Consider the following 21,591-nt stretch of genomic DNA (forward strand, 5'->3'; position numbering starts at 1 on the left):
AACAAGATGTGAGAACTGCATTCCCCTAAAAACGTAACAGAACATGAGATTGTACGAGTAGGGTACGGGCAATTTCAATGAGATGTCAATTTTTCTTTTAGCTACCTCGTTTTGTTGAGATGTATTCGGACAAGATATTTGATTAATGATCCCATGAGAGTTCATAAACTGCTAAAATGGGAAAGATAAATACTCTAGGGCATTATAATAGATTTAAGAGAGGCCAACCAAACAAAACCAAATATCTGATGAAGAATACCAATGATACCTTCAAACCAGGCAATTAGAAGTGTAACCAAGTGCCCTTTTCAAAAAAAAAAATGAAAAAACCTTTTCAAAGAAGTGTAACCAAGTGTTATAATGATCACTGATACTGTTGTTTCCGGTCATTAAACTAGTAGTAAGTTGGTCTAAGATTGTTGCTTGACCTTCAAAGTGTGAACAAAATGGCTGGAAAAGTGACTAGACAACTGTTTCGCCGGAAAAACCACTACTCGTCCGAATTTGAGAAAAAGTCACCGAAATCTGAAAAAGTCGTCGGAATGTGATAGGATCTGAATGGGTAGGCTCTGAATCACCTCACGAGCAAGCTGTCTTCAAGGAGTTTTGCCGGCCAGAAAAGTGGCTCACGTACAAATCTCGCCGAAAAAATTCTCTCTTTGTTCGGCGCTTGAGGGTTCGGCGCTTGAGGGCGCGTGGAGAGGAGTTTTCCGCTGGGGTTTGGTCGCGGGACTACAACGGACCTTGTGGTGGTGTTGGTTTATGCACAACACTGATAAAAAAATGACTTTGACGCAACTACTTCTCAAATCACCACAAAATTGCACGGTGATGAGTTCTTTCTTCCAGATATCGCTGGAATGATGCACATCGATAATTTTCTCACCATTGCTCTGATACCATGGGAAATACACGGGAAAAAAAATATGTTATTGATATTCTATTAAGTGTTTTACAATAACGCAATTTACAACTATACACAATACACATTCTACTCCTATTCCATGTGGGATTAGGTTTATTTACATAACTATCTAACAACATGTAACTCTATTTAATATCATTGATTGGTAACCTAGAATAAATGGTAAGTAACATGCTATAATAAGTTAAAATGTTAAATTACCCTAATAGTGTAAAATCTTCGTTGCACTGTCAGTGTATATAAATTAAATCTTTTGCTTGGTATAGTTACACCTAGAGTGTTGTAAGACCGCGAATATATACAACATACCTAGTGTAGTCCCACAAGTGGGGTCTAGGGAGGGTAGAGTGTATGCAGATCTTACCCCTGCCTTTAAAAAGGCAGAGATGCTATTTCCGGTAGACCTTCGGCTCAGGAAGGGGAGAGGGGAGGGGCAATAACAAGCAAACCGATCTTACAACCAAAGCAAAAAAACAAAATTAGCGATAGATAATGCAATCAGAAAACCGAAACACAAGACAACAAGTAGTAACCGGAGACTAGGGGTACCGAAAAAACCGGAATGCACCAAGTGGTGTATCTAAGCTACTGCTACAAACAAGGACAACACTCGGCCACCTAACCCTTTACCTTTATTCTCAACCTCCACACCTTCCTATCCATGGTCATGTCCTCAGTGAGCTGGAGTAACGCCATATCTTGCCTAATCACCTCTCCCCAATACTTCTTCGGCCTGCCTCTATCTCTCCGTGGGCCCTCTCATGCTAGCCTCTCACACCTCGGAGCATCAATGCCTCTCCTCTTCACATGCCAGAACCATCTAAGTCTCGCCTCCCGCATCTTGTCCTCCACAAGGGTCATACCCACTTTGTCCCGAATAACTTTATTTATAATTTTATCTAATCTGGTATGCCCGCACATCCATCTCAACATCCTCATCTCCGCCACCTTCATCTTTTGGACATGGGATGTCTTGACCGGCCAACACTCCGCCCGTACAGCATAGTCGGTCTGACCACCGCTCTATAGAACTTACCTTTAATTTTACCACGAATATATATTAGTTGTATATTCTTTTGGAATAAATTTTACTCATTTTAGCTTTCATATTTTTTTTTCTATTTTGAGAAATCACTTATTTTTAGTCTTTGCAACATTTTTACTTTACTTTTTTAGGCTTTGCAACATTGACCCCGTAGAACCACACGTAGAAGCTTTCCTCAATACAGACATATATTAGTTGTGATATTTCTTTTTTGGAATTTTAGTCATTTCAAGTTCTAGCTGCTCCTTTATCTTGTTTGAACAATTTCTTACTTATAGGCTTTGCAACATTGACTTGGTAAAAATTACACGTTAGAAGTGTTCCAGAACAAGGGTATATCTTAGTTGTGATTCTTTGGGCACGAATTTCACGGTCGAATTGATTCGCTTCTATGGTTTGAGCAGTTTCTTATTTTTGGGCTTTGTGACAGTACGCATTAGGAGTTTTCCAGAATTCAGACATATGGATTTTACTAATTTCAAGCTATGTTGCTCGGACTCTTCAGAAATGTTGTTGGGTGTGTGTCGGATCCTCCAAATTTAGTGTATTTTTGAAGGATCCGACACGGGTGCGGCAACACTTTTGGAGAGTCCGAGCAACATAGATTTCAAGTTGAATTGCTTCACTTATCCGGTTTCAGCAATTTCTTTCAGATGATTTTGGGTATGAATATGAATGAAAAGCTTTCTTTTTTGCCTGGTAGGTATATTCTGTTAAGTGTTTTTAAGTTGTTAATTTTTTTTTTTAAGTTCTTATACTCCTAGAGCATCCAATTATCTGTTAAGTGATATTTTCACCGAGTATGGGCAGAAAAGTAATACAGCATTCCAACTGTAGAAAAACATAACCTGTGAAGATTCTAAGAGAATACTCATTATAGATAGACGTAGCATAGTAACTTTTGCACTTAATCACGCTTTTGTGGAGCAATCTGTAGATGGATCACATCTACGAAGTAATCCTGGTCGTAAGACCGAATGAATGTTACTTAGCTGATAAACTAGGGCAAATAATAGATTTTTAAGTTAAAATGGATTCTAGCTGCTTTTGAAGTGTTCTTTAGTCATAACGTGAAATACTTCATTAGAGACTAAATATTCATTAGAGTTGTGTTGAAAATATTCATTTTATTAAATAATTTCAGAGACTAAGTGATTATTGTTTATTGGCAATGTCACCTTCCAATATTCTGGACCAGCTTAAAGCCCTAAACTAAGGTTTATTGTGCTGAAGAATCATTTTTTTGATAAAGTAAAATAATTTCATTAATGCATGGGAAAGATCCTGTACACCTGACCTGTTTTTTTTACTCATTTGAACTCTAATTTATTCCTTGTTTTCTGGTTTGAGAAATTTATTAGGTTTAGGCTTTGCAACGTTGATTTGTTGAATTACACGCCAGAAATGTATATATTTTGTGTGTGTGTGCATGTGTGCATGTGTGTGTTTGCTGTGTATTTTTTTGGCATAAATTTTACTCATTTTAGCTCGAGATTCGTCTTTCTTTTTCTATTTTTGAAATTGCTTATTTCTAGGCTTTGCAACATTTACTTGGTAGAATTACACGCCATAAGAGTTGTAGACCAGAAATATATATTACTTGTGCTTTTTTTTGATACAAATTTTACTCATTTTAGCTCGAGATTGCGTCCTTTTTTTTCTGGTTTGAGAAAATACTTATTTTCAGGCTTTGCAACATTGACTTGGTAGAATTACATGTGTACAAGTGTTCTAAGACCACATATATATTTTAGTTGTGAATTTTTTTGGCATGGATTTTACTCTTTTTTTTCCTGGTTTGTGAGATTACTTATTTTTAGGCTTTGAAAACATTGACTTGGTAGAACTAAATGTGTAGAAGTGCTGCAGACCACAGATATATACGAGTTGCGATTCTTTTTCTTTGGCACAAATATTCTCATATTGCAGTCGAGTTGATTCTATTCTCTAGTTTGAGCAATTTCGTTGTTTAGGTTTTGCAACATTGACTTGATTGAATTACATGCTACAAGTGCTGTAGACCAACAACAACAACAATAACAACATCTACGCCGCAGTCCCAAACAAGTTGGGGTCACTATACGAATCCTCACTGATCATTTTTTGTCATTAAAGCTCAACTTATGTCATCATCATATCAAATAAAAATAAAAGTTTCGTTATTAAAGAAAAGAAAAATAAGTTCAATATTTAATACACCATTCGTTTTAATTTATGTGACGTAGTTTGACTCAGAACAATGTTTAAGGAAAAAAAGACTTTTAAAACTTGTGGTCTTGAAAGTTTAAAGGGTAAAAGCTTTTGTGTGACTTTTAATGTGTGGCTATAACAATTTCTCATAAGAGTAAAAGGGAAACTTTAAAGTTGAATTATTTTCAAATATAGAATGTCTTTTTGAAACGGACTAATAAGGAAATTGTGTCACATAAATTAAAACTAAAGGAATAATAAGAATATTAATATTTATTATTATTATTATTATTATTATTATTATTATTATTATTATTATTATTACGTCAATTTTAACTCGAATATAAATCTATGATAAGGTCAAAATAATCCTAGAAAAGCAATTGTTCAAAACCATCGTACTAACAAGACTAAAACCTATTTCCAATTGCATCTCCATAGTTTCAAGCCTTTGGATGAATACCATTTACAAACTAATTTCTGAGCATCAGGAGATCAATGTGTGGGATTTGAATCCTTGTTTGCTGTTTTCTCTAACTTCATTGATCGCTAGGCTACACATCCTTCGGTGCAAGCACTGACTATTTTCTTCATAAGTGCCCAACCTTCGAGTAAAAGAGAAGATAAAGAAAAGGAAGCCATACATGCAGTTGAATATGCTAGGCCTGCATCCTACCTAAAAGGAGACCATAGAACAGCAGAACTTTCTGCTCTACATATTTTTGACTTATCAATTCTTATTGCAGGAACCTTAGAGCTGATGCGAGTCCTCAACCATATGGCTTTGTGGGGAATCTGGACCTCTATAATGAAGTGCTTAGATGTAACTCTGAAGCCTTTGCTTGCATAGGTGCAGGTAAAGAAGTCCTATTTAGTCGATTTCATTGTTTTCAATCTCCTATGTTTGATTTCTACCATGTCCAATCGGTGCTATTGAATTTTGAGCAAAAGTTTTGGCCCTTTTATCTCTTTTGGATTTCATATGGGAGATCTCCAAGTTTCGTGACAGTTGACTGTGCTTGTGGATTGTGGTACATCCTTTTGCTAATACAATGTGTAGCACCAACTAATATTCTACCCATATTTTCTCTTCATTCTTTCGCAAGGATAAATCATTGGTTCTATGCAAGTTCTTTTAGATGATTTGAGATAGTATTTGAAGGATGCCCGTTGTATTGAGCGACAACAATATTTGAAAGCGTAGTTGAAATCAACTCACCCCTTCTTTGTGATTGTTAACTCCAATATGAAGTCACGATTGTTTATGTTGAATGCAGCTCATGAAAGTGATTGGTTTATTTTGGACTAACATTGTTCTTGAGGTATTAACTTCGTTAACCTAAACATAACAAGATCTGATTTTACTTTTTACTCATGGTTTTGCTTTAGAACAATCTTATCTTTCTTGGCTTTAGATAAAATGTCCTATTTCTGGCTTATCCCAGTGGTAAAATGTGTGGGTAAGCGCACGTCACATGTTCAAACCTTGCCGTGGTAAAAAAAAACTTGGTATTTAAGTGGAGAAGGGTAGAGGTGCGAGCTCATTATTCACTGAGTTTCGAACCATGCACCATTATCCATCTGGGATTTCTTGGTTGTAAAATAATGTCCTATTTTGGCAATTGAGTGATACGGTTTATTAGGTCATTTATATTACTTGGCTTTACTATATAGCACATTGTTCAAGTTTCTCAGGCCACATTAAGGAGACTGCACAAAATCGTAAGGCTGATTCGGGTCCTCTTAAGAGCATACCTGCTGTCCAACTGCCACAACGAAGCACTGTAGAGATCCACGATTATCAGCATGACCATGTTACTAGTGTAAGTTTGAAAACAGTCAATACAGTGGCTGATTTATTGTATTTACTAAAATTTAGCACTTAATTGCAGGATGTTACCGCATCTTCTAGGAAACCAAAAGTCAAGAAGAAAGGAAGGGAGAACAGTTTACTATCAAGTGGTCCTGATGCTTCTGAATGTCAAGGTTCCCTTTCGGTAACTGCACTTCTAATTTTTCTTGGTTCTAGATGGCTATTTTATGATTTGGGAATATTTCCTGTCCTCAGATGCAGTTGCAGCAGGCTTTTGTGAGATTTTGGAAGATTTTTGTGGCAGAGCAGAAAATTTTGGTGATGAGCGGGATGAAAGAGAATTTTTACCAATGTCTTTGGCAGATCTTAAAGTTGTTCGGAATGAAATCACATCTATCCGAGCAAAGAAAGCACTGCATTTAATTCCAGTTGATACTCTAATGAGATCACTCAGGGTCTTAGATCACCAGATTCATCGAGCAGAAGGTTTATCAATTAATGATTATGAACAGGTAAGTTAGCAATTATGCAATTCATGTTATTCTTTCGACTTGCAGTGCAGACAATTCTCCATTTGGTTTCTTGTATAATTTCCTCTTTGCAGTTAAGTTTCGACTTGAGCTCCCACTATTTTCTATTAACTCTCTCAGAAACAATGAGTTACCAGCCTTTTCTTGGTCATTAACCTATGGAGGGTTATTGGATCATGCTATCGCCTGGAAATCTTTGGTTCTCGTCGACGTGCCACACTTGTTAATGATTGTCGTTTTATAATATTGTCATGACCATAATCAATAACAAAGCTTTGCTTTTCCCTTGTTATGCAGGTGGATACAGAGGTCGTGTCATCGATTTTTTGTGCTTTAGAGTCCATTCATGCAACTTTAGCTATAATGGCTTACCGTGGGATGCCTAAGCAGTTATACAAAGAAGAAGTATGCTCTTAACTCATTTTTTTTTTCTTACTACATGTGTCTTGTTAATTGATTCTTCTGTTGGTATCTTTGCATGTTTCGTTTATGTATGTTAACTTTCCAGCTGACCATGGTCTTTGGTACCAGATCATTGAAAGAATCATGGACGTCTCTCGGCACCAAGTAATGAATGTTATATTTGGTAGTGATCCCGTATACCGTGCGCTGCACAAACCAACTGACATAGGGGTTCCTGAAGGTAGGATTCTGAGCTGGACTATTGATTGTTTGTATACTAGGGCTTCATTTCGACATTTATGAAGTCATTAGATAGTTGACTTCTCAGTAATTTGTGAAGTCAGGTAAAGGAAAAGGAACGAGTTAGATTGAATTGAAAATGAAAAGTAGAGAAATTCTATAGCTTGTAGAATTTATAGACAGTAAATTTTTAAGTGTTTACCCCAAGACATCTTGTGAACCGAATAAAAAATATGAGAAAGTTAAAGGCAAATGTTAGCACAATGGCAATCTTAAGATTTTGAAACTTCTTGGTGATGTCTAGAATTGAATGGTTAGCCTGTGTGTTTCTCGGAGATAGCTGAAAGAATCTTTCTGCAGAGCTGAAAACAGGTTGGGAACTCCAGTAAGGAGTTTTGAAGTGTTCCAACCAAAATATGGAAGTAGAGTATATTAAATTAGATCTAACCGTCAGTTTGCAGTGGCCAAATTATTTTTCTCCCTCTTTCAGTTCATATTTTGAACTTCGCCCGTAGCTATTGTCAGGTCTTTTATCTCATCACATGACCTTTTCCAATCTTGGCTTTCTGTTTACTATCCACCTAAGAAAGTGACAACTTCTGTGACGGTTCTGGAATCATTCTATTTTGATGAGTATTTAATTAAATCACTCTATATTGGAGAAGACGTGAAGGGGATAACTTTTGGAATCATTATTGTTTATTGCTTGAGGGTGGCATGGATAACTGGTACAGTAAAACGTTTGTTCCATCAATTACCATACACTTTCCTTGTTCTGTTCTTCTCTGGACACTCTGTTTTATCTAGTTTGTGTAGCTTTACAACTGTGAGTTCTGATTCCAATTTGTCACATAGGTATAATAGTTCAATTTTGTCTCTGTTAATTGGCTAATCTTGGAAAAAGACCGTCGATTATTATTAAACCCTAGTATTGTATTGCTAGATATAGTTCATATTCTTTTACTTAGATATAAATCTTTACCTATGTTTTCATATGCTTCCAGGTGAAGAAGATGAAGAGGCTAATGGGGACTTTGTTTCACCAAATAAGAAGAAGAGATCTAGGAGTGTGAAACCAAGGAAATCAACATCAAACAAGTATGATTATAAGTTGGTGTCCTTGATAATGAGTATTGTTTGTCTCTCCTATTAAATGGTCCTATCACCTCATGCTGGTGTCTCTACTTTTTTAGGGTTTCTTCTGCTGTTAGTGATATACTTCAGAAGCTTTGTGTGATTCTTGGTTTTCTTAAGGAGTTGGGCACGATAGAGCGCCTACCTGACAGTTGCATTCTCCAGCTTATCAAGACCTGCTTCACAACGCTTGTGGTTGAGAATATCCAGCGTTTGCAATTGGAATCAATAAGCTTAATAAGTCGGGTAATGAAGCTACGTTTACTATAAGTTTGCCTTTAAGTCTAAATTAAAAGTGACTGCTTTGGAACTTAATTGTGCATACATTGTTGAGTGTCCAGATATTTTATGCATACACACAGCATCGTGCTTACATAATGGATGAGGCACTTCAGATTCTTTTGAAGTTACCCTCTTCAAAGCGCATGCCCAGAACTTATCCGCTTCCTGATGAAGAGCAGAGGCAAATTCAGCTCATCACTGGCCTTCTGATTGAAATAGTTCACAGCAGTTCAAACCTTCCGGATGTTTTGAGGGAAGCATCTGACAGTCCTTCACTGGAAGTCTCAATTGATGCCAGTTACCCTATCAAATCCTATGAGTCCATCACTGAAGCTTGCTGTCTTTTCTGGAGTCGTGTTCTTCAACGTCTAACGAACACAAAAAATCAAGAGGCAGCTGAGTTGAAGACAATGATTGAGAATCTTGTCATTGATCTGTTGATTACTTTGAATTTGCCTGAATATCCTGCCTCTGCTCCTCTTCTGGAGGTATTAGAGACGCGGTTGTATTTCTAACATAATCCACTTCATTGGCTATATGTTAAAGATACACTTATTTGCAGGTTCTTTGTGTTTTACTTCTTCAAAATGCTGGGTTGAAATCTAAAGATGTTTCTGTTCGTTCAATGGCCATTGACCTTCTCGGCACAATTGCTGCAAGGCTGAAACAGGATGCAGTCCACTGTAGGGAGGAGAAATTCTGGATTGTGAAGGAGTTGAGAAGCGAGGACATGAATGACCGGACTATTCCCAAGGATGCATGTTCTGTTTGTTTGGATACCAGAGTTGACAAATCACTTGTTCGATGTCATGGTTGTCAGAGACTGTTTCATGTTGACTGTACCGGAATTAGGGGTCATGATGTTCCTAATCGCGGCTTTCATTGTCCGATGTGTTTCTCCAGGAAGCAACTTCTTGTATTGAAATCACATTGCGAGTCTCAGTCCAAGGATGCTAGTCAAAATAATCGTAACAAGTCAGGAAAGACTTCACAAGTTACTGAGGCAATCACAAATTTGGAGACTGTTCAGCAGCTACTACTGAATTATCTCCACGATGCTGCGGCTGTGGATGATGGGCATCTGTTTACTCGCTGGTCAGTGCTTCTCTGAAATAAATATTTTTATGCTATTAGTATTTTTCTGTTTGATAACCTTTCCTGAGAAGATAATGCATTGCAGGTTCTATCTTTGCCTTTGGTACAAAGATGACCCTAATTCTCAGCAGAAATTCATGTATTATGTTGCTAGATTAAAGTCACAAGCAATTGTGCGTGACTCTGGTTCTCTTTCTTCACTAATGACGAGAGAGTTAGCAAAAAAGCTAACTTTAGCATTGGGACAGAATAGTTCTTTCTCTAGAGGATTTGACAAGATTCTGCAAGTGCTTCTGGTTGGTAAAGTAGCACTTTCTCCTTTTTTCTCGAGAACTTAATTTTTTTTATACTCATTATAAGATGCTTTACAGGCAAGTTTGCGGGAGAACTCTCCAATCATTCGTGCAAAAGCATTGCGAGCAGTAAGTCGGTTGCATACTTGTTCTAAAATTTATACTCCCTCCGTTTCAATTTATGTGAACCCATTTGACTGGGCACGGAGCTTAAGAAAAGAGAGAAGACTTTTGAACTTGTGGTGTAAAATGAAGCACATATATTTTGTGTGGCTATAAATCATTGCATAAAGGTAAATTGTTTCCAAATAGGGAAAGGGGTCATTCTTTTTGGCACGGACTAAAAAGGAAATAGGTTCACATAAATTGAAACGGAGGTAGTATCTGTTTTGTTCCAACTTTTGGAGTACTTATCTTCTGCTCCTCTTGTTTGTGCCATAATGAGAGCAGGTTAGTATCATTATAAATGTTGATCCAGAGGTTTTGGGTGATAAGCATGTCCAAACAGCAGTGGAAGGGAGGTTTTGTGACTCCGCTACATCTGCCCGAGAAGCTGCATTGGAACTTGTAGGCAGACATATTGCTTCCTATCCTGATGTTGGTCTGAAGGTATTGAATTTAAATCTATTTGATCCCACAAAGCTTGTGGTGATACCTTGTTCAGGATGCCAGTATTTGTCCTCCTAACTCTTCTTTTGGTTGCACAGTACTTTGAGAAGTTGGCGGAAAGAATAAAGGATACTGGTGTTAGTGTGCGGAAGCGTGCTATCAAAATCATTCGGGACATGTGCACCTCAAATTCTAGCTTCTCGGAGTTCACTACTGCTTGCGTTGAAATTATTTCCCGAGTAAATGATGAGGAATCCAGTGTACAGGTAGAAGTAGTCAAATCAATTTCTGTTCCCGTTTAACATTCTAGCTCATTCTTTTGGCCCAGGTCCTTGGTTAATGGTGATAAAAGCAACATGACCATAACAGTATCTGCGCCAGATAAATGTAGAACTTGTAAGGTATATTCATCCGATGATTGACCATAATTATCATTATGCTTTAGACCTGACAAACGGGTCGGTTGGCCCATAAACATCGATTCAGACGAAGACACTTCCTTGGTGCGGTTGATAGGCCAGTCCCAATTTAGCAGGCAGGTCCCGAGCCAGTCATTATACAAGTGGGAAGGGGCCCGATCCAGCCCACAAACCCTCCACTTTGGTGGACTGGATAGTAGGCGGGGTTTTTCTAAATTAATTTTGAACTTTGTATAACAAGATTTAAGTATTTAATTTATTGTTAAATAAAAAATGAAGAAAAAAACCTCAAAGGTTATTTGCTGTGAAGAAATGGACCTTGGACCTAAATCAACCCTGAAAGCTAGCTCATAAGGTGAAAATTGTCCAAGACCATATAAGGAGGCAAACAAGCCATCCCTCCACCAGTAGTCGAGGTGCGCTCAAGCTGGCCTGAATAAAAGGGTAGCCCGGTGCTAAGCTCCCGCTATGCGCAGGATCCGGGGAAGGGCCGGACCACAAGGGTCTATTGTACACATTTTTATTTAGAAACTAGGTATTTTTAGATCATATGTTGACATGACTTATTGTTGATCCCACTTAATACAAAACAAATTGTTTTTGTGGGGGTACTTTCAGTATTTTATTTATATTTGGCTTGTGTAAATTTTCTTGAACTCCGTTTCCAGTCAAACCCTGCCAACTAAGTTCAGGTGAATAGAGTACCATATAAGCAATAAAGCAACTAGTCTCTCTGTTCAATTCAATTGAGCCAGCACGTTTTAGTCCGTGTCTGAATTCTTTTCCCCTATCTCTGGATTGAGAAGTTTTTCATCTCCAAAAACTTGAACAGAAAGCAAGTTACCATTTAATGTTGGTTTTGCTCTGAGGTGATGTCTTTGTCACAAACTTTTTTCCACTTTTAAAGTACTACTTTTGTTGAAGCATGCGACCACATCATCTAAAAATTTGAAGTATTAGAGAGCAAGCGCATTTATTTATTTATGTCATGTCTGCACATGTACTTATTTATTTTAGGTCTTAAACACTCCCAGTGTGTGGGTCTGGCTATTTCTTTTGGAGCAAGCACATGTTTTTTTTTTTTGGATAATTGGTGATGGTAAATTTAAGTTTGAAGCCCAACTTCTACTTACTTTAATACCATATTGAACTGTGTGACCACCTTTTCTAAAAGAAAAAGCTGTTAAGGGTCACATTTCTTTATATATGTTAGGTTTGTCTACTCTTTAATTTACTTATGCTAGGTCTGCAACAAATTCGAAAATTTTTGGCAACTTATTGTTCAGACTTACTTTCTTTTCTGGATCTATTTATAAGTTAAGGGGGTTATAGTTTTGGACGGAGGGAGTACTTTTTGTGTCATTGCATCTAAAACATTTTCTGCATCATAGTAAAATGGTGGCTGGTAGCATGTTTTGGGTGTGAATGCATTGGTCTCTGTGCAAGATATATTTTGGGGTCTGTCAATCAAGGAGTGGATGGAACAAGCAGTCATGTTCACAATTTTGAGTTTGGTTTTATACTTTTATTGTTTTGCCTGAAGATTAATTCAATGTCACATTGAATAACCTTGATGTGGACAATGCTTTATATGGCTAGAGTCCAGTAGCATAGAAGCAATTCTTAGACGCTGTTCTATTATTTGTTTATAGGACCTGGTCTGCAAGACACTTTATGAGTTTTGGTTTGAGGAACCTTCTGGTTCACAGCATCAATTTTTCGGAGATGGAAGTTCTGTTCCACTTGAGGTGGCTAAGAAAACAGAGCAAATTGTTCAAATGCTCAGAAGGATGTCCAGTCTTCAACCTCTTGTAACTGTGATTAAACGCAACATAGCTCTTGATTTCTTTTCACAATCTGCTAAAGCTGTTGGCATCAACCCTGTGTCCCTTGCTTCGGTCCGTAGGCGCTGCGAGTTGATGTGCAAGTGCTTATTGGAGAAAATACTGCAGGTCTGATTTGTAGGATGGTTCCTATTAAATATATGGATTTCCTTTTTATTAAATAGAATCTTCAAGTATCTTCCTCTACAGGTGACGGAGATGAATACTGGAGAAGGAGAGGTGCACATGCTACCATACATGAGGCTCTTGCATGCTTTTTGTGTTGTTGATCCTACTCTATGTGCACCAGCTTCTGATCCTTCTCAGTTTGTGGTCACGCTACAACCTTATTTGAAGAGTCAGGTTGTGCATCTACTTGGTCTTTAAGCTACTCCGCTGTGGTTCTATGTTATTTCTTCTCTTCTTGTTGAGAAAATTTGCTTTTCTAATTTTCGAAGAACAAAAGTTGTTTTTTTGATTTTCGTAATGGAATCGAGTACATCTTTTGTGTGCATATGCATTTGGTGCATGCACTACTAATTTGAGATGTTGTAAGTTTGTCGCTACATAGACAGCATACCAGAAACATGTGGTATAAACAAGGGATAATAGTGCATAGAGCTCATTTGGGTGTCAACAGTGCATGTTTTTTCTGTGTGCTAACTTGAAAGGGATATAGTACAAATGGCTCTTTTGGGTTTCAAGTATAATGCATATATTGAATGTGCAATTTTGTCTATGTAGCCAACTTGAAGGTGATATAGTACTTTAGTCTATTTAGTTCCGGAAGCAGCATACGAGAAACATGTGTGTTATCATTTAATACCAACCATGTTTTGTACTATTTTCGGAAACCAAGCTATTCAATCTTATGTTAGGAAGCGGAAAAATGTTAAATTGAGTGAAGAATTGGTTGGGATACATTAGAGCACAATAGATATTCAAAGTTGTATGAACTATAGTGGTATTACAATTTTGAATCAATTGAATCTTTGGGAAAGGATGGTTGTAGAGCAGACATATACAGTTATAGACTGTTGAGTTGTCCCACATCGGTGGGATTTGAGGTCCTTGGTCTCCTTATATGGTCTTGGGCAATGCAGTTATTGCAATGGTGGCAAAGAACTATTTAGGATTTATGTTTGGTTAATTTACAACTAAGGTTATGTTCTTGCTAAATATTGATAGATATTAATTTACCGAAAAAGTATATGATAAAATACAAAACATTCTGCTTTTTTGGGTGCCTGAGAAGAAACAAATCTATCAAATATGGAAATGACATAGAGGATATGTACGAGTGATTTATCTTAAGTGTGAGAATAGTAGGAGAAAATACAAGGGAATTTCTCATAATCGTGGGTTGCACTAGAGATGTGCTTTGGGCCATATTTGTTTGCCTTATATTGATAAGCTAACTAATAGTACATAGGGTGAGGTTCCATGATATATGTCATTTACAGATGATATTGTATTAATTGAAGAACTTGTAGGAGGAGTCAATTAAAAGTTGTATTAATGGAGACAGACAGAATAAATGTAATTTAGCCCTCATTGGATGAACAAAAGTGAATTGAGTTTGGACGAGATTATGGTGCCTAAAGGCGTACATCAGTAGTAAGCGCGTTAAGACCAGAGCTTTTTGTAGTGCTAGCAGGAATGCAAGTGAATGAATCCCATCCCCAGCGAGTGAAGTTCACCCCTTCAATCTACTCCTCAAAGCAGGAATGGAGGGCAGCTTTCTTAATAATTCAAATAAATAGTTCTGCTCACAATGGAAGCTCTTCATTAACGAAGAAGCTAATTGGCTCCAGATGCATAAGCTTAATCTTCTCAGAAATAGCTTGATTGATGAAGGTGTAGCTCATCGAATTAAGATATGATAACTGAAAGGAGAGAGTGTTAGTGTGTTACAGGAGCGCTATGCAATTGGAAGATACCTAACATAGTGAAAGGTCAGTCTCATAGAACGATTGTGAGACCAACAATCTGTTATGTGGGAAAGAATATACCTCTAAGGCCCAACATATCCAAAAGATTGGTGTCGTAGAAATGCAATGTTGAGATGAATGTACAATCATACAAAATTGGACTAGATTAGAAATGATTGATCATATGGCTCAAGTAACCCAAGTAGATGATAAAATGAGAGGTTGCTTGAGATGATTTGACTGTGTCCTACCTTGACCTTCCAATGTATCAGTCCGTGGGAGATGGATAGATTGAAAAATGCTTACAGCGTATCCAGTTTGTGTATTAGAGGGTGGATGTTCCTTCATACTAAAATATTATCCAAGATTGGCTGTACGCGCTTGTTAACTTATGGTCGTCACTGCTATTGCCTCCCAATTCCTCCTTTTCTTCTATTGAGTAGTGTACTTTTAGAAGTTCGATACTACGAACAAGTTATGATAAGCTTTGTTCTTCTGGATTCTTGTGTAGGCTGATAATCGAGTTGCTGCCCAGCTTTTGGAGAGTATAATTTTTGTAATTGATTCTGTTTTGCCTTTATTACGGAAGCTTCCTCAAAGTGTTGCTGAAGAACTTGAGCAAGATCTGAAGCAAATGATTGTTCGGCATTCTTTCTTGACTGTTGTCCATGCTTGCATCAAGTATCTACTCTCTCATTGATACCCTCTTCTCGCTATATATAGGAACTAACCATTTCTGTTAATAAATTTCTCGCAACTTCATCTTCCATGCTTCAGTTGTTTCCTTATAAGCTTTTGCTTACAAAATTACAGGTGCCTTTGCTCTGTGAGTAAAGTTGCTGGAAAGGGTTCAACTATTATTGAACACCTTATCCAGTTATTCTTCAAACGCCTAGATGCCCTAGGTTTCAGTAATAAACAGGTTCGTTATACCCCATGAAGTTTCTGATCTCTACTAGGAAAAAAACAGATGTTGCTCTTCGTGTTTTGTTTTGTGATCTATATGGCATTATTGCTTACTTTAGTTCTTTTTCAGAACTTTCAGCAAGTGGGCCGGTCTCTTTTCTGCTTGGGTTTGCTAATACGTTACAGTAGCTCTTTGTTATATGTATCTGGTTCCAGTAACAACTCACATGTTGCTAGCAGCATCAACCTGTTTAAGAGATATCTTCAGACCGAGGACTTTGTTATCAAGGTCCGCTCATTGCAGGTGAGTCCTGCTATTCCCTTAAAGTTTTTGCATGTATGTCGTAATCATCACCTGTGTAAATTTGTAACTTTCCAGGCACTGGGCTATGTTTTAATTGCTCGGCCAGAATGTATGCTGGAAAAGGATGTAGGGAAAATCCTGGAGGCCACACTTTCTTCTAATACTGATCCACGACTCAAGGTAACTTTTCTGCTTCTGTCATACTTTTGAAATGCTGTGTACTAAATCATTCGTGGACCAGATGCAATCACTGCAAAACATGTATGAGTATCTTCTTGATGCTGAAAGTCAAATGGGAACAGATAATGCAAGTGAAAATGAAGTAGCTAATACGGCAGTTGGTGGCCCTAGTGTGCCAGTTGCTGCAGGGGCTGGTGATACCAATATTTGTGGGGGAATAGTTCAATTGTATTGGGCTAAAATCTTAGAAAGATCCTTGGATGTGAATGAACAAGTGCGTCAGTCTGCTCTTAAGGTAATTCCCTAACTTTTCTTATTTCTTTTCCTGTAAAAACTGATTCATTAAGCTGCTCGTATGTATTGAACTCACTCCCACTTATTGGACATTTTGTCTAAGCGCTGGTCTGTTCACTGCCGGTGTTACATATCCCCATATCGATCCTCAGTATTTGGAAATTCTATGTAATGCTATTTTCTGAAGCATGGAGTAGTTATTCTCAATGTTATAGATAGATCTTTTCATCCATTCGAATTATGGGGTAGATTCCTATTCTGATCTACCTTTGAATTTGTTCAAACAGATTGTGGAAGTTGTATTGCGTCAAGGTCTTGTCCACCCTATTACTTGTGTTCCCTTTTTGATAGCGCTTGAAATAGATCCTCAGGAGGTGAACTCAAAGCTGGCTCATCATTTGTTGATGAACATGAATGAGAAGTACGCTCTCTGTATTGTTAGAATCTAGAATTGTTCTGGATATAATGGGTTTATGTTAATTGTCGGTGGCTCCTTTTCAGGTATCCATCCTTCTTTGAGAGCCGTCTTGGTGATGGTCTACAAAAGTCATTTATGTTCATACAAGCCATGAATAAAGGTGGTTCTCAAAGTTTAAATGCTCAGTCTAAAGCTCCAGGTATCATGTCAGGAAAGTCGGACCCTGGCTCATTTGATCATGCAAAGCATGGGGTGTCTAGAATCTATAAGCTCATCCGTGGAAATCGTCTTTCAAGGAACAAATTTATAGCCTCAGTTGTGCGCAAATTTGATACACCAAGCTTGAGTGATTCAGTAGTCTCGTTTTTAATGTATGCACCAATCTGGATTACTGACCCTAACGTTGGTTACCTTTTCCATATTTATTTTGTTTGCATTAATCTGGACTACTGATCCTGAATTTGTTTTTCCCCTCCTCTCTTCCAGATACTGCACTGAAATTCTTGCTTCACTTCCATTCACATCGCCTGATGAGCCCCTTTATTTGATCTATTCTATAAATCGGATTATTCAAGTTAGGGCTGGCACAGTGGAGGCAAATATGAAAGGATTTTTACAGTTTTTACAAGCAGGTAGTCAAAAAATAAATGGAAGTGGGAGCATTCAAACAGAGCCCACTCAACCTATTAAGTGTGAGACTGAAGCAATGGTTACCAACGAAATCCTGGAAGGGTTGGAAAGGGATCGTGTCTGTGTAGATTATGGATCAGTGGATTCATATATGCCCCATCCGGCATCATTAAATCCACATGGCATATCCAATGTTGATTTGCACATGATCCAGGTATGCTCTCTCCATCAAGTTCAGTCTAACCATATGAGCATGGTGTGGTGTGGCATGCAGAGCACGTGAAATATGTCATTATGAGCTTGACTGTTGTCTCCTTTATAGTTCACATGTTACCTCTTAACTTTCCAAGCTAATAGATGGCGAGTACTTTGATTCTTCTGTTTGACAACTATGCATAATACAGGTGGAATGTCTCGCAGCCGGTGCTTTACAGTTGCTTCTGAGGCTAAAGAGGCACCTCAAGATTGTGTATGATCTAAATGATGCCCGTTGTCAGGTTTGCTTTCTGGATTGACTCTGCCTCTAACTATGCAAATGAATGCCTTGCAGCATCTACCTGGTACTTATATGTGCTGGTTATTTCATCAGGCATATTCTCCAAATGAACCCCCAAAACCCGGGGAAGGTCTTTCAAGGCAAAATCTTCAGTTCAATGTGAAGGAAATTAACATTGACCCCCCAAACAATTATGAAGACTTTGTCCGGAGATATCAGGTAAATTAAGTGCAGCGGTGATGCTATGTACGTGTCCATCGACTTGCATGTTTAATTGTCTATGGGAGTTTTGTAATCCTGAGAGAACACATATATTACACTTATATGTGTTGCGTAGATTATGCCTAGACAATTATTCGCTCATTTATGGTTTCTAAGCTTATAGTTCTTCCTTAGTATCTGCTGGATGATTTGCCACCCTATGCTTTTGAAGCTTTCATGGTTAAATACGTAACACTTTTCTTTCAGTTCTTGTCTCTTCTAAATATGTTTTTTTGTTTTTTGTTTTTGTTTTGTTTCTCAGGTAATTGTTTATTGAAGCTAAATTGCAGGTGTTGTGTTGTGATTGCAAATCTAGGGCTTTCACTTTGTAATTAGCTTTTGTTATGTCCAAATAGACAAGCTGGAGTGAAATCTTAATAGCCCTATGTGATTAGGCTAATCGCTCTTTCTACAAATGTGATATTTCCCCTTATTTTAACCATGGCCATTAGGAGTTTTTTTGCACTAGTAGGAGGATTAAACAGCATTAAGTAAATGAGTCAAAGTTACTGCGGTACTTGTTTATCTATTGCGTCTATTCATTCTGGAAAGATAGACTACTTTGCAGCTAAACTAAGGTTGCTGCTCGGAAACCCCCCTCTTTCTCGCTTTTTATATTTTTTCACAACATAATTGGGATGCACTCGCAGAGACAACCTTTAGACTAAACATGTGATTTGTTGCATTTTGATTATCATTCTTTGTAGGATTTCAAGAATGCCATGAAGGAAGATACAGTGGACTATGCAGTATACACAGCAAACATCAAAAGGAAACGCCCTCCTCCAAGAAGAAGTAGGAAGTGTGGTCGAATGATGGGTGGTGATGATGAAGATGATGAAGAAGATGGAGATTGGGGTAGCGGAATGAGAACTAGTAATAGTGGCAGAAGAAGCAGTAGCAGGTTAAGGCAGCAATACTAAATGTAAATACTTACAGGTAACACTAACATGTACAGTATGCAGGAAGACAGGTAAATGACAAAAGTAGCAAGAACCTAAACAGATTTGTAACATCATCTAGAGAAGTTAAGAGATCATACCCTGAGATGCCAGTACTAAAAGTTAATGCTTGGAGCTCCAGTACATCGGTGATGTGCTTCATTTAGAAGTCATGATTCTTGGAGGCACAAATTTTGGTGACGACCTCCAACAAGTAGCAAAATTGAGACTGAATGATTTCCTTATTATTTCTTTAGGGGGTTTAAAAGAAGGGGAAGAATCCTCTTTTGGTGTACGTTTTGGTCCATTTTCTGTACATTCTAATAGATTCTGATCTCATTTGCAATTGAAATCACGCCATTGTTTTCGTGTAGCTCTTTTTGAACTTCTGTTCTGCAAGTAATATTTTAGATTTTGTAGACGTAAAGGAGCAGAAAATTTGTAAGGTAACAACTTACTCGCATCATGTGTTTACCCAATTTGTATTATTGTGTACTTAAAAGAGTCATGGAGATAGATAAGAGGTGGCTCCCAAGCAAGACCTGTAAATATGCAGAACGTCAGAATACTATCTTTGGAACAGTGCTTTATATGATATTATTCGGATAATCTGATGAGATTTTGTATTTGATGATATTTTTATGAGATCTAGGATAGGAAGACATTGCCATCATTGTTGGTGTAGCCAATGTCACAGGGTCTCAATTACCCTTTCATAGCACACTGGGTTTTGACACAAATTTCGCCTGGTGTGTTTTTTGTGGGGGAGATATATCTACAGTATCTTATGGTAACACGTGGCCTTGATTTGGTCTTCATTGGAAAGAGTAATGCAGTTGTTTTCAGATCTAGGCTGCTATTCGTAACGTGTGCGATTGTACACACTACTTTTGACTCGGTCTATGTATGTACAAATGAACAGAAAAATGGGAAATTGTTAGCGTGCGTGAGTTCCTTAAATAAGAGTTTAGTTTTATTTACTAATGGTGTCAAAACTATTCATACGATTAGGTCAATTATAAGGCAATTAAGGACAAATTTTATAATAAATATTAGTAACTTGATAAAATAGTAAATAACCACTATAATAGGTTATATTATACGGATAATCCAAAACATGAGTGTAAATAACTTAAATTTATGAATGAATCATACTCGCGTCGAATCCATTTATTCTAAAGTATGCCTTAGACCTGAGTGATGTGTGTGAAAATCGTACTCACTTAGAGACTACTAATTTAAATTTAACTGATTTCTGAACGACAACTCGTCGCAAGTCAAACCAGAAACATCAGATAGTCACTATCGGTAGTGATTTATGACTCGGTAATTACACCAAATCATTTGATTGATACATAATTACATGTGTTTGCACATAGACTTCTTTCATTTAATCCGCACCTCTAGGATTTGGAACACTGGATCTTATTTTTAAATTCAGCAGATTCAACTTGTTTCATAGTTTTGACATATTTATCTATCTATCATGCCCTTATACTAGACCTACTTCCATCTTAAAGCATTGAAAGAAAGGTAAGGGCTTTCCTATAAAACTACTGCTTTTTTCTCGTATAAAATCTGACAATAAACATGTAATTGAAGAAAAGGAAGAAGAAAGACCCCTTTAATCCCAATGACAAGGAAAATTGAACATTGCATGTGCATTTGTATCTCGTAAGCCATAGAATATTTCTTTTACTATTATTAGTGCATGAAAAATGATGTTTCAGTAGAACACAAAATGCGGCTGTGACAGGGTGTAAATTATTATTAATAGTGGCTTGCGCAAAAATGGGTTGGATCTCAACCCGCCCATATTTTATGCGGGTCAAAAACGGTTGGGTGTCAAATGGACGGGTTGAATATGGGTTAACCCATATTATATAAGTGTAATATTTTTTCAAGTGCAATTTATAATTTTCCTTTTACTCAGATTATTTAGTGACATAAGCTTAACTGGAATAGTATATACTCTTCTTCATTAAATTTATTCAAATTTGACCATCATATTGTAAACTTAAGTTACTCTTCCACAAAATATGATATTTTTTATTTTAGGAAGAAAATGTGTTTAATGTATATCAAGCAATATCACTAATAATATATGACTGTGCATTTTTCACTTTGTTCGTATATTATCTGCAATCCAATATAAAAGTAAATAAATTCAACAAAAAATATACTATAAATAGAAAGATGCTATTTATATACAAAAAATTCACTAATAATACATGACTTTGTACAAATTCAACGTTGAAATATGTGCAACATAACTAAAAAGAAAATACTATTTTTTTGGTTGAAATATAAAGTACTCATTTTGTTGAAATGCAAGAAAATATTTTTTCTACATGATGAAAAAAAAATACTCATTTTGTTGAAATGAAAGAAAATACTTTTTCTATATCATGGTAATTATTTTGAAATGAA

At 37.1% G+C, this 21,591-nt stretch overlaps 1 protein-coding gene across 2 annotated transcripts in view; it reads left to right on the forward strand.

Moving 5' to 3' along the window:
• The window catches only part of LOC107798080 (sister chromatid cohesion protein SCC2), a 28,562-nt gene extending 8,938 nt beyond the window's left edge, over nt 1-19,624 (forward strand). Inside the window, exons 2-28 of one of the 2 annotated variants that reach the window (XM_016621036.2) lie at nt 4,907-5,016; nt 5,856-5,983; nt 6,053-6,146; nt 6,229-6,485; nt 6,801-6,908; nt 7,035-7,146; nt 8,150-8,243; nt 8,339-8,525; nt 8,621-9,049; nt 9,124-9,656; nt 9,742-9,952; nt 10,028-10,078; nt 10,400-10,558; nt 10,657-10,824; nt 12,630-12,929; nt 13,011-13,163; nt 15,243-15,412; nt 15,545-15,653; nt 15,768-15,941; nt 16,017-16,121; nt 16,183-16,416; nt 16,703-16,836; nt 16,917-17,204; nt 17,320-17,677; nt 17,868-17,960; nt 18,053-18,178; nt 18,928-19,624. In XM_016621036.2, coding sequence (XP_016476522.2) covers nt 4,907-5,016; nt 5,856-5,983; nt 6,053-6,146; nt 6,229-6,485; nt 6,801-6,908; nt 7,035-7,146; nt 8,150-8,243; nt 8,339-8,525; nt 8,621-9,049; nt 9,124-9,656; nt 9,742-9,952; nt 10,028-10,078; nt 10,400-10,558; nt 10,657-10,824; nt 12,630-12,929; nt 13,011-13,163; nt 15,243-15,412; nt 15,545-15,653; nt 15,768-15,941; nt 16,017-16,121; nt 16,183-16,416; nt 16,703-16,836; nt 16,917-17,204; nt 17,320-17,677; nt 17,868-17,960; nt 18,053-18,178; nt 18,928-19,143 — 5,101 coding nt within the window. In that variant the 3' untranslated portion in view covers nt 19,144-19,624. Of the gene's footprint in view, nt 1-4,906; nt 5,017-5,847; nt 5,984-6,052; nt 6,147-6,228; nt 6,486-6,800; nt 6,909-7,034; nt 7,147-8,149; nt 8,244-8,338; nt 8,526-8,620; nt 9,050-9,123; nt 9,657-9,741; nt 9,953-10,027; nt 10,079-10,399; nt 10,559-10,656; nt 10,825-12,629; nt 12,930-13,010; nt 13,164-15,242; nt 15,413-15,544; nt 15,654-15,767; nt 15,942-16,016; nt 16,122-16,182; nt 16,417-16,702; nt 16,837-16,916; nt 17,205-17,319; nt 17,678-17,867; nt 17,961-18,052; nt 18,179-18,927 lie in introns of both variants that reach the window. The other variant, XM_075229713.1, reaches the window with a different exon arrangement.
• The last annotated feature ends 1,967 nt before the right edge of the window (nt 19,625-21,591 follow it).

Source organism: Nicotiana tabacum, chromosome 14, assembly GCF_000715075.1.
Source record: "Nicotiana tabacum cultivar K326 chromosome 14, ASM71507v2, whole genome shotgun sequence".
Taxonomy (NCBI): domain Eukaryota; kingdom Viridiplantae; phylum Streptophyta; class Magnoliopsida; order Solanales; family Solanaceae; genus Nicotiana; species Nicotiana tabacum.